This window comes from Eschrichtius robustus, chromosome 5 (genome assembly GCF_028021215.1).
Source record: "Eschrichtius robustus isolate mEscRob2 chromosome 5, mEscRob2.pri, whole genome shotgun sequence".
Classification (NCBI taxonomy): Eukaryota; Metazoa; Chordata; class Mammalia; order Artiodactyla; family Eschrichtiidae; genus Eschrichtius; species Eschrichtius robustus.
In genome coordinates, this window is record NC_090828.1 from 127,570,482 (window position 1) to 127,588,177 (window position 17,696).

The 17,696-nt window shown below is 38.3% G+C and overlaps 1 protein-coding gene across 2 annotated transcripts in view; it reads left to right on the forward strand.

The window, feature by feature from the left end:
* The window catches only part of DPP10 (dipeptidyl peptidase like 10), a 707,501-nt gene that overhangs the window by 359,618 nt on the left and 330,187 nt on the right, over nt 1–17,696 (forward strand). For both annotated transcript variants that reach the window (XM_068544007.1, XM_068544008.1), the window contains exon 4: nt 1,280–1,374. In XM_068544007.1, the coding sequence (XP_068400108.1) occupies nt 1,280–1,374 (95 nt within the window). The remainder of the gene's footprint in view (nt 1–1,279; nt 1,375–17,696) is intronic.

A 17,696-nucleotide genomic window follows, 5' to 3' on the forward strand; every position in this document is an offset into this window, starting at 1 on the left:
TGGACTCTCAGTCTTCTGAATGAAACATGGAAGAAAGACAAACTTCATTTTTGCTAGTATTGATTGCTTCTCATCATAACTTCTGGGTGTTACTATTTATAATATTGAAATAACTAGAGAACGAGTCAGAAAACCTTGCTCTGCCAAAACTGTCAGACATTTCCACATAGTTTTCACAACCCACCATGCAGTATTTGTTTACCACTATTATGCAGATGAAGACAGGTTCTGAGAATTGTAAATTATATAACTTCATTTACTGTGAATAGTAGGTCCAATCCCTCTCAATATTTCTTCCAAGAATGGGCAGGCGGTTAGGGGGGGTGCAATACCATGGAGAAGTTTAGAATTGGGTAAAACTGAAAAGGACATTATCAAAAAAAAAAAGAAAGAAAGAAAGCACTCAAGACTGCTTTTATTTGGGTGTCTTCCCTTTTATCTAATCACATAAATATATGTATAATATGTCTATTATTTATATAGCTTTTATGTAGATACAGATATCTTTCTTTTTTTAACTTCTGAATATCCTTTCTGGCAGTTTGGTCTCAGGTTGGTATTTTCATTCTATGGTATTCTTAATAAGAGTTAATTTCCTGATAAATGTGGCTGAATTTAACTCAAAAATATTTAAAATCAACAGCTGTCCAGACGAAATGCAATTATTTACACTGAAAACATCATTCTCTTTAAAGTTGAAAAAGTGGATACAATGGTACACATATAGTCTCAGAGATTTTGACCAGTGGTCACACAATCCAGACAAAATACCAGAGGCACAATTCCAAACCCAAGGGAGAAAGAGGTTGAGTGGCAATTGAGCGGTGGTAGGACTGGGTATGTGAAAAAGTCCGCATGAACGTGGTTCATATGATAGTCTCAGAATTGTGTCGAGTTATGTTTAACTGGCAGCCTCGTTGAAAGTTTACCTAGATCACTAATTAGCAACAGCTTCGGAAACGGGAGGCATTTCTCTTTGTCCCTTCTTTCTCATCTTAGCATGCGCAGCAGTTGCCCATGTTTTACTTACTTTTCATTTGTTCAACCAAGAATCTGAGTGACCCTCTCACTAACACTGTTTTCATTGCACAATAGACCATGTGCCGGGTGGGCTTCCTGAAGAGGATTAATGAGAGCCAAGTACAGAAATCTGCTCAGGTTATTAAAGGCTAACAGTGATTGTTCTAATGTGTCTGTTTATTATGCACATTATCTCCTCTACACTCATTATATTACCTAGTCAATGTGTTTGTCAATCGTTAATATCTTTCTGTTGCAGATACAGATGTGGTGTATAAAAGCGAGAATGGACATGTCATTAAACTGAATATAGAAACAAATACTACTACATTATTATTGGAAAACACAACTTTTGTAAGTAATGAATAATTAATTACTTTAATCATTTCAGTGTTGTTTAGAATGCTCTCTTGGTATACATAATGGTCATTTTCTTCAGCTTCAGCACTTGCAAAGCTTTTCAGGTGAAAAGTTAAGGCTGGGATATTATTAGAATCAGTAGATCTATTGATAGAAAATACCCATGTAACCATCCGCTCTGTTTTCTCCCCATTTATCCTTTTTAGTAAATGAATAAGTGTTTCTAAGAATAATATTTTTTTAGAGTGAATATTTATTCCAATATTTTCTATGTAAGTTTAGCCATACAAAGGCCAAAATTAAAAAAAAAAAAAGGTTAATTTAACCCAAGTCATCATAACTTTTTCTCCCCCTTTACTTTTCATTCTTCCTGACTTGTTTCTAATTGTGGTTTTCGAAGTCAAGTAGAAGGCAGGCTTTGTAAAACTGGCCTTTAGTTGGAGTTGATATGCTTTACTTTTATAATTAAGCATTCTATCAGTATCATTTCTCTTCTCCAGAATCATTGTTTGGCCTAACAATGATCCAAATAACTGAATGTATTTATTTTGCTCTCATAAATGTACATGAACTTTGGGGTAAATTCAGTCCTCTTAAGGTTAGATTTAGCTATGATTACCTATTGAGTAAGTGATAATGAATTAACTGCTTCAAATGTTCAAAATCTAGGATCAAACACCACTGAAAAATAGTTTAAAGTTATTCGCTCCTTGTCTTATACAAAGGTTCAATGTATTGCCTATTAGATGAGTTCTTATGTTATAACACATGAACTTAGGCCTCAGAAGACCTCCTATACAAATTAAAGGAATAAGCAAACCATCAGATACTTTTTGTACTTATTGCTACTTGTACATTTGGAATAAACATTTGGTCTTCATGTTTGTAAGAGGGTGGCCAGGTGGAAGAGATGAAGTGAAAACTTCTGTTGTTAGTGTTTTTATTTAATAAGAGAAAAGTGGTTATTGAAATCATGCAGTGATGATATATGTATACATTTGTTAGACTAAATTAAACCAACCAGCTGAGGTACTTTAGCAATTAGGTTATTAACTAACTAATAATGGCATTTCTATTTTTAAATGAATCAGTTAATTCACAGATATTAGAAGAGCAGATACTCTGAATGCAACGATTTATAGTACTTGTGGAATGCCAAGGAAATATAAGCCATATTGCTCACTTTCTTAGAATATGGATTTCCTTGGGGGAGATAATGCTTACCTTCCTGAAAAAGTTTAACAAACAGCATAGAGCAGTATCTATTATTTCTTAATTGATTGGTCCTCAGGGATACTAGAGAAGAGGCTAAGGAATCATCGAGAGATGCTGAAATCAATGGGAAAGAAGCTCTCCATATGAGATAGGACAGGAGGTAGAAAGCAGGAATCAGTAATTATGACAGCTAATGATTGGCTGATTAAAGTCAATGCGAATTAATTTCAATAAAACTAGTTTGGAGAACAAAATTAAATGAGTTTTTGTATTTGTTTCCTTTATTATAAAGTACCATTTTTGATGGGGGGTATAGACCTTTAGTGGTCAAGTATTTAAGTTAAGAATAGACACGTAGTATGTGAATATCTGGTTATGTGACTGTTCCACACTGATGATCCTCTTACACAGGTTAATGAGGTCTTCTACTGGTCACTAATTATCTTTTTTTTTTTTTTCCCAGCATTTATTCCTTGCTTTCTTAGTCTCTTTGGTACATCAGAAAAGGAACAGAACAAACCTTTTCGGTTATTATTTCATTCTATTGTTGGTACTTCATACTTTACACCAACCCCATCTCATTGTAGTTCTCTCCATGTGTTTATTAATGCCATTTTATCTTTATGCTTGTATGTTTAATCTTTTAAAAATCCTTTTGAGGTCTATTTCTGCTCTTTTCTATGTTGGCCATGACTCTTAATTACCACTGAGTCATATTTAACAAATATTCTAATTTACTGATCTTTTAAGATTCGTAGGCTCCCTGAAGACATTTATCTCACAACACAGATAATTAAGCAGTTTATAAGTCCTAGAGGCATCAGAATTCAGTGGAGGAGGGTGAGGATAAAGATTGGAATGCGACTTATGTTTCCAACTAGTTAACTCAGAACTGCAAACAAAAAATACAAATTAACACGAATCCAGATGAATTCAAAGGAACTTATTTAATCATTTTCTCCTTCTAACTCCAAAATAGCATTATTAAACACACTTGTGTTTTAAAGATCATGCTAAGCTAAAGTCTGGATATGCTTTCTCTCTCAGGCCATACTCTTGGGAAAAAAATCTCTTATCAGAGCATAAAATTTTTATTTATAGCGCAGTTTTTTTTCATTGAGCAATTAGCAGTACTTTAATGACAATTATAATTAATTGGATTAGATCACTATAAGAAGCTTTGTAGTAAAGTGTACCAAGGCAATTGAGAAAAAAAATTATTACTTAAAATGTGATAACAGAATAGCCTATTGTATAATAAGACATATTTTGCAAAAAAAGTGACTGCCAATTTATTTTAAAACTTAATATAACATCACATTGTCATTTCTCTGCTTACATACATTTTAAATGTGAATGGTGGGCACTTTTAGCTATGTAATCATGGTTAGCAGACACTATGAGTAATGATAATATTGGCTGTGACTGTCAAAAATAAAACAAAAGTAAATAATTTTCCTGAAATAATTGGCTTATGTCTTAAGGCATTCTTTTGGAGTGAAGATAGGTGGACTTCTAATGAAGGAGAAAATTAAAGCGTATATAACTTTTTGAAGAGGAGTTACATGAAAGGAGTGATTTAGCCCCAAAACTGCTCTTCATCATTTTTAAGTGTTTGGAAAAGTTATCTCATAAAGCCACAGCTATTTCAGACAAAAGCTCATTCACAGTGTCATAATGAGGAAACTGTTTCTAAGTATTAGCTGTATTCTTTCTACTGGAAATAATTTGAATATCACCAGTAGTCTTGGCAAAAAACACCAGCATTCATAAATAGTTCTATCAAATCTCTGAGATTACAAAGGAATTGGAAACATGATTCTAAGCTATATGCTTAGACATTACTAAGATTTAAAAAAAAAAAAAGCTCGTGTACTAATATGGAAAGGGAAACTAAATATCTGCAAGCTTTTAAAACTATGCTATAAAAATAGCCTAAAGCAGAGAAAGGAAATTCAAGGTAACATTCAAGGGAAATGTTACCTGCACATGTTTTGGTCCAACTCTTTATTTATAGGTCATTACAAAATAGTAGGTTTGACTAGAACCAAGGAATATTTATGGACTTATCATGCGTAGAGATATTATCAGTTGATTTGCATACCACTGCAGTATTTTTTTTTTTAACATCTTTATTGGAGTATAGTTGCTTTACAATATTGTGTTAGTTTTTGCTGTATAACAAAGTGAATCAGCTATATGTATACATATATCCCCATATCCCCTCCCTCTTGCATCTCCCTCCCACCCTCCCTATCCCACCCCTCTAGGTGGTCACAAAGCACGGAGCTGATCTCCCTGTGCTGTGCAGCTGCTTCCCACTAGCTATCTGTTTTACATTTGGTAGTGTATATATGTCAATGCCACTCTCTAACTTCATCCTAGCTTACCCTTCCCCCTCCATGTGTCCTCAAGTCCATTCTCTACATTTGCGTCTTTATTCCTGTCTTGCCCCTAGGTTCTTCAGGACTTTTTTTTTTTTTTTTACATTCCATATATATATGTTACCATACGGTATTTGTTTTTCTTTTTCTGACTTACTTCACTCTGTATGACAGACTCTGGGTCCATCCACCTCACTACAGATAACTGAATTTCATTTCTTTTTATGGCTGAGTAATATTCCATTGTATATATGTGCCACATCATCTTTATCCATTCATCTGTTGATGAACGCTTAGGTTGCTTCCATGTCCTGGCTATTATAAATAGTGCTGCAATGAACATTGTGGTACATGACTCTTTTTGAATTATGGTTTTCTCAGGGTATATGCCCAGTAGTGGGATTGCTGGGTCATATGGTAGTTCTATTTTTACTTTTTTAAGGAACCTCCGTACTGTTCTCCATAGTGGCTGTATCAATTAACATTCCCACCAACAGTGCAAGAGGGTTCCCTTTTCTCCACACCCTCTCCAGCATTTATTATTTGTAGATTTTTTGATGATGGCCATTCTGACTGGTGTCAGGTAATACCTAATTGTAGTTTTGATTTGCATTTCTGTAATGATTAGTGATTTTGAGCATCCTTTCATGTGTTTGTTGGCAATCTGTATATCTTCTTTGGAGAAATGACTATTTAGGTCTTCTGCACATTTTTGGATTAGGTTGTTTGTTGTTTTTATTATTGAGCTGCATGAGCTGCTTTAATATTTTGGAGATTAATCCTTTGTCAGTTGCTTCATTTGCAAATATTTTCTCCCATGTTGAGGGTTGTCTTTTCATCTTGTTTATGGTTTCTTTTGCTTTGCAAAACTTTTAAGTTTCATTAGGTCCCATTTGTTTATTTTTGTTTTAATTTCCATTTCTCTAGGAGTTGGGTCAAAAAGGATCTTGCTGTGATTTATGTCATAGAGTGTGCTGCCTATGTTTTCCTCTAGGAGTTTTATATGTCTGGCCTGACATTTAGGTCTTTAATCCATTTGGAGTTTATTTTTGTGTATGGTGTTAGGGACTGTTCTAATTTCATTCTTTTACATGTAGCTGTCCAGTTTTCCCAACACCACCTATTGAAGAGACTATCTTTTCTCCATTGTATATTCTGATCTCCTTTATCAAAGATAAGGTGACCATATGTGCGTGGGTTTATCTCTAGGCTTTCTATCCTGTTCCATTGATCTATGTTTCTGTTTTTGTGCCAGTACCATACTCTCTTGATTTCTGTAGCTTTGTAGTATAGTCTTAAGTCCAGGAGCCTGATTCCTCCAGCCTCGTTTTTCTTTCTCATGATTGCTTTGGCTATTTGGGGTCCTTTGTGTTTCCATACAAATTGTGAATTTTTTTGTTCTAGTTCTGTGAAAAATGCCATTGGTAGTTTGATAGGGATTGCAATGAATCTTTAGATTGCTTTGGGTAGTATGGTCATTTTCACAACGTTGAATCTTCCAATCTGAGAATATGGTATATCTCTCCATCTGTTTGTATCATCTTTAATTTCTTTCATCAGTGTCTTATAGTTTTCTGCATACAGGTCTTTTGTCTCCTCAGGTAGGTTTATTCCTAGGTATTTTATTCTTTTTGTTGCAATGGTAATTGGGAGTGTTTCCTTAATTTCTCTTTCAGAGTTTTCATCATTAATGTACAGGAATGCAAGAGATTTCTGTGCATTAATTTTGTATCCTGCCACTTTCCCAAATTAATTGATTAGCTCTAGTAGTTTTCTGGTAGCATCTTTAGGGTTCTCTATGTATAGTATCATGTCGTCTGCAAACAGTGACCGTTTAACTTCTTCTCCGATTTGGATTCCTTTTATTTCTTTTTCTTCTCTGATTGCTGTGGCTAAAACTTCCAAAAGTGTGTTGAATAATAGCGGTGAGAGCAGGCAACCTTGTCTTGTTCCTGATCTTAGTAGAAATGGTTTCAGTTTTTCACCATTGAGAACAATGTTGGCTGTGGGTTTCGCATATATGGCCTTCATTATGTTGAGGTAAGTTCCCTCTATGCTTACTTTCTGGAAGGTTTTTATCATAAATGGGTGTTGAATATTGTCAAAAGCTTTTTCTGCATCTATTGAAATTAACATATGTTTTTTCTCCTTCAGTTTGTTAATATGGTTTATCACATTGATTGATTTGCATATATTGAAGAATCCTTGCATTCCTGTGATAAACTCCACTTGATCATGGTGTATGGTCCTTTTAATGTGCTGTTGGATTCTGTTTGCTAGTATTTTGTTGAGGATTTTTGCATCTATGTTCATCAGTGATATTGGTCTGTAGTTTTCTTTCTTTGTGACATCTTTGTCTGGTTTTGGTACCAGGATGATGGTGGCCTCGTAGAATGAGTATGGGCATGTTCCTTCCTCTGCTTTATTTTGGAAGCGTTTGAGAAGGATAGTTGTTAGCTCTTCTCTAAATGTTTGATAGAATTCGCCTGTGAAGCCATCTGGTTCTGGGCTTTCGTTTGTTGGAAGATTTTTAATCACAGTTTCAATTTCAGTGCTTGTGATTGGTTGTTTCATATTTTCTATTTCTTCCTGGTTCAGTGTCAGAAGGTGGTGCTCTTCTAAGAATCTGTCCATTCCTTCCAGGTTGTCCATTTGATTGGCATATAGTTGCTTGTAGTAATCTCTCATGATCCTTTTGTATTTCTGCAGTGTCACTTGTTACTTCTCCTTTTTCATTTCTAATTCTGTTGATTTGAGTCTTCTCCCTTTTTATCTTGATGAGGCTGACTAATGGTTTATCAATTTTGTTTATCTTCTCAAAGAACCAGATTTTAGTTTTATTGTTCTTTGCTATCGTTTCCTTCATTTCTTTTTCATTTATTTCTTATCTGATCTTTACAATTTCTTTCCTTCTGCTCACTTTGGGGTTTTTTTTTGTTCTTCTTTCTCTAATTGCTTTAGGTGTAAGGTTAGGTTGTTTATTTGAGATGTTTCTTGTTTCTTGAAATAGGATGTATTGCTATAAACTTCCCTCTTAGAACTACTTTCGCTGCATCCCATAGGTTTTGGCTCGTCCTGTTTTCATTGTCATTTCTTCCTATGTATTTTTTGATTTCCTCTTTGATTTCTTCAGTGATCTTTTGGTTATTTAGTAGTGTATTGTTTAGGTTCCATGTGTTTGTATTTTTTACAGTGTTTTTCCTGTAATTGATATCTAGTCTCATAGCATTGTGGTTGGAAAAGATACTTGATACGATTTCAATTTTCTTAAATTTACCAAGGCTTGATTTGTGACCCACAATATCGTCTATCCTGGAGAATGTTCCTTGAGCTCTTAAGAAGAAAGTGTATTCTGTAGTTTTTGGATGGAATGTCCTATAAATATCAATTGAGTCCATCTTGTTTAATGTGTCATTTAAAGCTTATGTTTGCTTATTTATTTTCATTTTGGATGATCTGTCCGTTGGTGAAAGTGGAGTGTTAAAGTCCCCTAGTATGATTGTGTTACTGTCGATTTCCCCTTTTATGGCTGTTAGCATTTGCCTTATGTATTGAGGTGCTCCTCTGTTGGGTGCATAAATATTTACAAGTGTTGTATCTTCTTCTTGGATTGATCCCTTGATCATTATGTAGTGTCCTTCTTTTTCTCTTGTAAGTTTTTATTTTAAAATCTATTTTTTCTGATACGAGAATTGCTACTCCAGCTTTCTTTTGATTTCCATTTGCATGGAATATCTTTTTCCATCCCCTCACTTTCAGTTTGTATGTGTTCCTAGGTCTGAAGTGGGTCCCTTGTAGACAGCATATATATAGGTCTTTTTTTTTTTTTTTAAATATTATTCCTCCCCATATTTATTTATTTATTTATTTATTTATAAGCAGATATTCATTTTAATTATTTATTTATTTATTTTTGGCTGTGTTGGGTCTTCGTTTCTGTGTGAGGGCTTTCTCCAGTTGCGGCAAGCGGGGGCCACTCTTCATCACGGTGCGCGGGCCTCTCACTACCGCAGCCTCTCTTGTTGCGGAGAACAGGCTCCAGATGCGCAGGCTCAGTAGTTGTGGCTCACGGGCCTAGTTGCTCCGCGGCATGTGGGATCTTCCCAGACCAGGGCTCGAACCTGTGTCCCCTGCACTGGCAGGCAGATTCTCAACCACTGCACCACCAGGGAAACCCAGGTCTTGTTTTTTTAATCCATTCAGCCTTTCTATGTCTTTTAGTTGGAGCATTTAATCCATTTACATTTAAGGTAATTATCGATATCTGTGTTCCTATTACCATTTTCTTAATAGTTTTGGGTTTGTTACTGTAGGTCTTTTCCTTCTTTTGTGTTTCCTGCCTAGAGAAGTTCCCTTAGCATTTGTTGTAAACTTGTGGTGCTGAATTCTCTTAGCTTTTGGTTGTCTGTAAAGGTTTTAATTTCTCTGTCAAATCTGAATAAGATCCTTGCTGGGTTGAGTAATCTTGGTTGTAGGTTTTTCCCTTTCATCATTTTAAATAGGTCCTGCCACTCCCTCTGGCTTGCAGGGTTTCTGCTGCTAGATCAGCTGTTAACCTTATGGGGATTCCCTTTTATGTTATTTGTTGCTTTTCCCTTGCTGCTTTTAATATTTTTTCTTAGTATTTAATTTTTGATAGCTTGATTAATATGTGTCTTGGCATGTTTCTCCTTGGTTTTATCCTGTATGGGACTCTCTGTGCTTCCTGGACTTGATTGACCTATCCTTTCCCATATTAGGGAAGTTTTCAACTATAATCTCTTCCAATATTTTCTCAATCCCTTTCTTTTTCTCTTCTTCTTCTGGGACCCCTATATTTCGAATGTTGGTGTGTTTAATGTTGTTCCAGAGGTCTCTGAGCCTGTCCTCAATTCTTTTCATTCTTTTTTCTTTATTGTGCTCTGTGGTAATTATTTCTACTATTTTATCTTCCAGGTCACTTATCCATTCTTCTGCCTCAGTTATTCTGCTATTGATTCCTTCTAGAGAATTTTTAATTTCATTGTGTTGTTCATCATTATTTGTTTGCTCTTTAGTTCTTCTAGGTCATTGTTAAACGTGTCTTGTATTTTCTCCATTCTATTTCCACGATTTTGGATCATGTTTACCATCGTTACTCTGAATTGTTTTTCAGGTAGACTGCCTATTTCCTCTTCATTTGTTAGGTGTGGTGGGTTTTTACTTTGCTCCTTCATCTGCTGTGTATTTCTCTGTCTTCTCATTTTGCTGAACTTACTGTTTTTTTTTTTTAATTTTTTTTTAATAGCTACATTATTTATTTATGTATTTATTTATTTTATTTTTTTAGCTGTGTTGGGTCTTCGTTTCGTGCGAGGGCTTTCTCTAGTTGTGGCAAGTGGGGGTCACTCTTCATCGTGGTGCAGGGACCACTCTTCATCGCGGTGCACGGGCCTCTCACCATCGTGGCCCCCCCCCCCCCGTTGCGGGGCACAGGCTCCAGACGCGCAGGCTCAGCAGCTGTGGCTCACGGGCCCAGTTGCTCCGTGGCATGTGGGATCTTCCCAGACCAGGACTCGAACCCGTGTCCCCTGCATTAGCAGGCAGATTCTCAACCACTGCGCCACCAGGGAGGCCCGAACTTACTGTTTTTGTGGCCTCCTTTTCACAGGCTGCAGGTTCGTAGTTCCCGTTGTTTTTGGTGTCTGTCCCCAGTGGGTAAGGTTGGCTCAGTGCGTTGTGTAGACTTCCTGATGGAGGGGAGTGGTACCTGTGTTCTGGTGAATGAGACTGGATCTTGTCTTTCTGGTGGGCAGGTCCACGTCTGTTGGTGTGTTTTGGGGTGTCTGTGAACTTAGTATGATTTTAGGCAGCCTCTCTGCTAATGCCTGGGGTTGTGTTCCAGTCTTGCTAGTTGTTCAGCATGGGGTGTCCAGCACTGGAGCTTGCTTGTCGTTGAGTGGAGCTGGGCCTTAGCCTTGAGACGGAGATCTCTGGGAGGGCTCTCGCCAATTGATATTGGCCTCTGGTGGTCCAATGTCCAGAACTCGGCTCTCCCACCTCATAGTCTCAGCCCTGACTCCTGGCCAGAGCACCAAGACCCTGTCAACCACACGGCTCAATAGAGCTGAAATTTAGGGACTTCCCTGGTGGTCGAATGGTTAAGACTCCATGCTTCAACTGCAGGGGGCACAGGTTCGATCTCTGATTGGGGTGTTAAGATCCTCGGGCGTGTCGTGGGTTTTACTGTCTTTTTTAGTAAGAATGCACAGATAGGTAGAAAACTTGGGGCCAGTCGTGGCAGGCTGCCATTGCAGTATTTTTATTTGTTTAAATTTCACTTATTCTGCCACTGAATATTTGGGCTGGGGGATAGATAAAAATCTTTTTACCACCAAGATATCAAGGAGCTTATTTTCTCATTTATGTTTGAGGAAAGAGCTGCGTGTTGAAAAAAAAATAGAATGGCACAAGCAATTATTTTTTGGATAAAGACAACCAAAATTTCACCTCTTAAAATTTGAAATAAAGAAAGGTTATCAGGGTTTTCTGACCACCCAGGTGTTTCACATGCTGGCTATAATCATGGAGGATTTATATGTTAAAAATCTGGCCTCAGACAGGGCATACAACGATGGCAGAGTAGGAAGACCCTGAACTCACCTCCTCTCATGGGCATACCAAAATTACAACTATTTACAGAACAACTATTGATAAGAAAGATCGGAATCTACCAGAAAAGATCTTCCACAACTAAAGATATAATAAAGAACGAATCACAACAAGACAGCTGGGGATGTGGGCAGAGTTATGGTACATTCAAGACCCATACCTCTGGGAGAGTGATCCACAAATGAGAACATAATTACAACTGCAGAGGTTCTCCCCAAGGAGCAAGGGGTCTGAGTCCCATATTGGGCTCCCCAGCCGGGGTACCAGAGCAAGAAGTGGAGCCCCCAAAATGTATGGCTTTGAAGGCCAGAGGGGCTTACTTTCACGTGATCCAGAGGACTGTGGGAAATAGAGACTCCACTGTTAAAGGGTGCACACACAATCTCACACACTGTGGGACCCAGGGCAGAAGCAGTAGCTTGAAAGAACTCTGGGTCAGACCTACCTGCCGATCTTGGAGAAGCTCCTGGAGAGGCAGGAGGTAACTGGAGCTCGCCCTGAGGATATAAATACTGGCAGCAGCCATTTTGGGGAGCTCCTTCTCCCATGTGGAAACTGATGCTGTCAAGGAATATTTTGGAATCCTCCCTCCTGCTTATTAAAGTCAGGACCCAGCCCTGCCACCCACCCCCCCCCTTCCAGCCTGTAGGCACCAGTACTGGAATCAGGCCAAGCAACCAGCTGGGCAGGGACACAGCCCCACATACCAGCAGACAGGCTGCCTTAAGACCCCCTGAGCCCATACCTTCCCCTGGACATGGCCGTGTCCACCAGAGGGTCCAGGACCGAGACCCACACACCAGTACACAGGCACTAGACCCAGGACCTCCAGAGCCCTGCAGCAAGAGACCCTGGGAACCGCCTTCATCCACCAGTGGGCAGGAATGATCCCCAGAACCCCCTGGGCCCTGGCCACACCCACCAGCCAGCCAGCTCTAGCCTTGGGACCAGTCTCATCCACCAGCAGTCCAACACCAACTCTGGGATTCCTGGACCTAGGACCCAGCTCTGCCTGCCAGCAGGATGGCACTAGCCCCAGGACCTAACTTTACCCACTGGTGGGTGAGCACCTTGTACTCCTCTGCCTCGTTATATATCCCCACTCTCCAGTGAGCCAGCACCAGCTTTGGTATACCCTAGAACCTGCAGCCAGCCATGTAAGGCACCGGCCTAACCCACCAGCAGGCCAACACTAAATCCAAGAACCGAACCCCAAAACCATCCACCCCAGAACCTAGCTCTGCCCCAGAGTGTGCCAGCACTAGCGCTGGGGCCCCCAGGGGTTCCACAGCCAGCTGCCTTGTGACCTGGCCCCACCAACCAGTGGCTGGCAATCTCCGCACAAGGCAGGGCCTGACAACCAACCAAACCAGGAGCCAGCCACACTTACCAGACTCTGTCCACAGTAGTTAGCCCTCCACAGCAGAAGAACCCACACAGCCCACATAGGGGCATCCCTAGAGCGTATAGCTCTGGTGACCAGAGGGGAATATGGTGCTGAGATGCACGGGATGTCTCCTACAAAAGACCACTTCTCCAAGGTTGAGAAACCTAACCAACATACAAGAAACAGAAACAGCAAATTAAGCAAAGTAAGGTAACAGAGGAACATGTTCCAAACAAAGGAACAAGATAAAACCCCATAAGAACTAAATGAAGTGGATAGAGATAAGTGATCTAACAGATAGAGTTCAAGGTAATAACAATAAAGATAATCACTGAACTTGAGAGAAGAATTGATGAGCAGAGTGAGAAGTTATAAGTTTTTAACAAAGAGTTAGAAAATATAAAGAAGAACCAAATAGAGATGAAGAATGCAGTACTGAAACAAAACAAAAGAAACAAACAAACAAAAAAACACTAGAAAGAATAAACAGTAGCTTAAATGATGCAGAGGAATGGATCAGTGAGTTGGAAGACAGAGTAGTGGAAATCACGAATGATGAACAGAAAAAAGAAAAAAAGAATAAAGAGAAATAACGACAGCTTAAGAGGCCTCTGGGGCAATATCAAGCATAGTAATATTGATATCATAGAGGTTCTAGAAGGAGAAGAGATAGAGAAAGGGGTAAAGAACGTATTTGAGGACATAATAGCTTAAAACTTCCCTAACCTGGGAAGGGAAGCAGACACTCAGGTCCAGGAAGCAGAGAGAGTCTCAAACAGGATCAACCCAAAGAGAACCACACCAAGACACATTGAAATTAAAATGGCAGAAGTTAAAGACAGAGGAATATTAAAAGCAGCAAGGGAAAAGAGCAAGTTACCTACCAGACAACTCCCATTAGGCTATTAGCTAACTTTTCAACAGAAACTCTTCAGGCCAGATGGGTGGCACAGTATCTTTAAAGTAATGAAAGTGAAAAGCCTACAACCAAGGAAACTACCCAGCAACACTTTCACTCGGATTTGAAGGAGAGATCAAAATTTTACAGACAAGCAAAAGTTAAGAGTTCAGCACCACCAAACCAGCTTTACAAGAGGTGTTAATGGGACTACTCTAAGTGAAAAAGAAAAGGCCACAACCAGAAACTTGAATATTATGAAAGGAAAAAACTCATTGGTAAAGGCAAAGACACAGTAAATATATTTTGGATATTAACCCGTTATCAGTCATATAATTTGCAAATATTTTCTCCCATTCAGTAGGTTGCCTTTTCATTTTGTCAATGGTTTCATTTGCTGAGCAAAAGCTTTTAAGTTTAATTACGTCCCATTTGTTTACTTTTGCTTTTGTTTCTTTTGTCTGAGGAGACAGATCCCCCAAAAATATTGCTACAATTTCTATCAAAGAGTGTTCTGCCTGTGTTGTCTTCTAGGAAGTTTTAGGTCTTACATTTAGGTCTTTAATTCATTTTGAGTTAATTTTTGTATATGGTGTGAGAAAATGTTCTAATTTCATTCTTTCACATGTAACTGTTCAGTTTTCCCAGCACCACTTATTGAAGAGACTGTTTGTTCTCCATTGCATATTCTTAGCTCCTTTGTTGTAGATTAATTGACCATAAGTGTGTGGGTTTATTTCTGGTCTCTGTATTCTGTTTCATGGATGTGTGCATCTGCTTTTGTGCCAGTACCATGTTATTTTGATTACTGTAGTTTTGTAGTATAGTCTGAAATCAGGGCACCTGATTCCTCCAGCTTTGTTCTTTTTTCTTTTTTTTTCCCAAGAATTATTATTTTATTCATAAACTAAAAGTACATTGAACATATAAATTATTATTATTATTTTTTTAAAACATCTTTATTGAAGTATAATTGCCTTACAATGGTGTGTTAGCTTCTGCTTTATAACAAAGTGAATCAGTTATACACATACAATGTGTTCCCATATCTCTTCCCTCTTGCATCTCCCTCCCTCCCACCCTCCCCATCCCACCCCTCTAGGTGGTCACAAAGCACCGAGCTGATCTCCCTGTGCTATGCGGCTGCTTCCCACTAGCTATCTATTTTACATTTGGTAGTGTATATATGTCCATGACACTCTCTTACCCTGTCACATCTCACCCCACCCCCTCCTCAAGTCCATTCTCTAGTAGGTCTGTGTCTTTATTCCCGTCTTGCCACTAGGTTCTTCATGGCCTTTTTTTTTTTTTTTTTTTCCTTAGATTCCGTATATATGTGTTAGCATACTGTATTTGTTTTTCTCTTTCTGACTTACTTCACTCTGTATGACAGACTCTAACTCCATCCACCTCATTACAAATACCTCCATTTCATTTCTTTTTATGGCTGAGTAATATTCCATTGTATATATGTGCCACATCTTCTTTATCCATTCATCTGTCGATGGACATTTAGGTTGCTTCCATGTCCTGGCTATTGTAAATAGAGCTGCAATGAACATTTTGGTACATGACTCTTTTTGAACTATGGTTTTCTCAGGGTATACACCCAGTAGTGGGATTGCTGGGTCGTATGGTAGTTCTATTTGTAGTTTTTTAAGGAACCTCCATACTGTTCTCCATAGTGGCTGTATCAATTTACATTCCCACCAACAGTGCAAGAGTGTTCCCTTTCCTCCACACCCTCTCCAGCATTTATTGTTTCTAGATTTTTTGATGATGGCCATTCTGACTGGTGTGAGATGATATCTCATTGTAGTTTTGATTTGCATTTCTCTAATGATTAATGATGTTGAGCATTCTTTCATGTGTCTGTTGGCAATCTGTATATCTTCTTTGGAGAAATGTCTATTTAGGTCTTCTGCCCATTTTTGGATTGGGTTGTTGGTTTTTTTGTTATTGAGCTGCATGAGCTGCTTGTAAATCTTGGAGGTTACTCCTTTGTCAGTTGCTTCATTTGCAAATATTTTCTCCCACTCTGAGGGTTGTCTTTTGGTCTTGTTGATGGTTTCCTTTGCTGTGCAAAAGCTTTTAAGTTTCATTAGGTCCCATTTGTTTATTTGTGTTCTTATTTCCATTTCTCTGGGAGCTGGGTCAAAAAGAATCTTGCTGTGATGTATGTCATAGAGTGTTCTGCCTATGTTTTCCTCTAAGAGTTTGATAGTGTCTGGCCTTACACTTAGGGCTTTAATCCATTTTGAGTTTATTTTTGTGCATGGTGTCAGGGAGTGTTCTAATTTCATACTTTTACATGTATCTGTCCAATTTTCCCAGCAACACTTATTGAAGAGGCTGTCTTTTCTCCACTGTATGTGCTTGCCTCCTTTATCAAAGATAAGGTGACCATATGTGTGTGGGTTTATCTCTGGGCTTTCTATCCTGTTCCATTGATCTATATTTCTGTTTTTGTGCCAGTACCAAACTGTCTTGATTACTGTAGCTTTGTAATATAGTCTGAAGTCAGGGAGCCTGATTCCCCCAGCTCCATTTTTCGTTCTCAAGATTGCTTTGGCTATTCGGGGTCTTTTGTGTTTCCATACAAATTGTGTAATTTTTTGTTCTAGTTCTGTGGAAAATGCCAGTGGTAGTTTGATAGGGATTGCATTGAATCTGTAGATTGCTTTGGGTAGTAGAGTCATTTTCACAATGTTGATTCTTCCAATCCAGGAACATGGTATATCTCTCCATCTATTTGTATCATCTTTAATTTCTTTCATCAGTGTCTTATAGTTTTCTGCAGACAGGTCTTTTGTCTCCTTAGGTAGGTTTATTCCTAGATATTTTATTCTTTTTGTTGCAAATGGTAACAAATGGGAGTGTTTTCTTAATTTCACTTTCAGATTTTTCGTCATTAGTGTATAGAAATGCAAGAGATTTCTGTGCATTAATTTTGTATCCTGCTACTTTACCAAATTCATTGATTAGCTCTAGGAGTTTTCTGGTAGCATCTTTAGGATTCTCTATGTATAGTATCATGTCATCTGCAAATAGTGACAGCTTTACTTCTTCTTTTCCGATTTGGATTCCTTTTATTTCTTTGTCTTCTCTGATTGCTGTGGCTAACACTTCCAAAACCATGTTGAATAATAGTGGTGAGAGTGGGCAACCTTGTCTTGTTCGTGATCTTAGTGGAAATGGTTTCAGTTTTTCACCATTGAGGACAATGTTGGCTGTGGGTTTGTCATATATGGCCTTTATTATGTTGAGGAAAGTTCCCTCTATGCCTACTTTCTGCAGGGCTTTTATCGTAAATGGGTGTTGAATTTTGTCGAAAGCTTTCTCTGCATCTATTGAGATGATCATATGGTTTTTCTCCTTCAATTTGTTAATATGGTGTATCAAGTTGATTGATTTGCGTATATTGAAGAATCCTTGCATTCCTGGGATAAACCACACTTGATCATGGTGTATGATCCTTTTAATGTGCTGTTGGATTCTGTTTGCTAGTATTTTGTTGAGGATTTTTGCATCTATGTTCATCAGTGATATTGGCCTGTAGTTTTCTTTCTTTGTGACATCTTTGTCTGGTTTTGGTATCAGGGTGATGGTGGCCTCGTAGAATGAGTTGGGGAGTGTTCCTCCCTCTGCAATATTTTGGAAGAGTTTGAGAAGGATAGGTGTTAGCTCTTCTCTAAATGTTTGATAGAATTCACCTGTGAAGCCATCTGGTCCTGAGCTTTTGTTTGTTGGAAGGTTTTTAATCACAGTTTCAATTTCAGTGCTTGTGATTGGTCTGTTCATA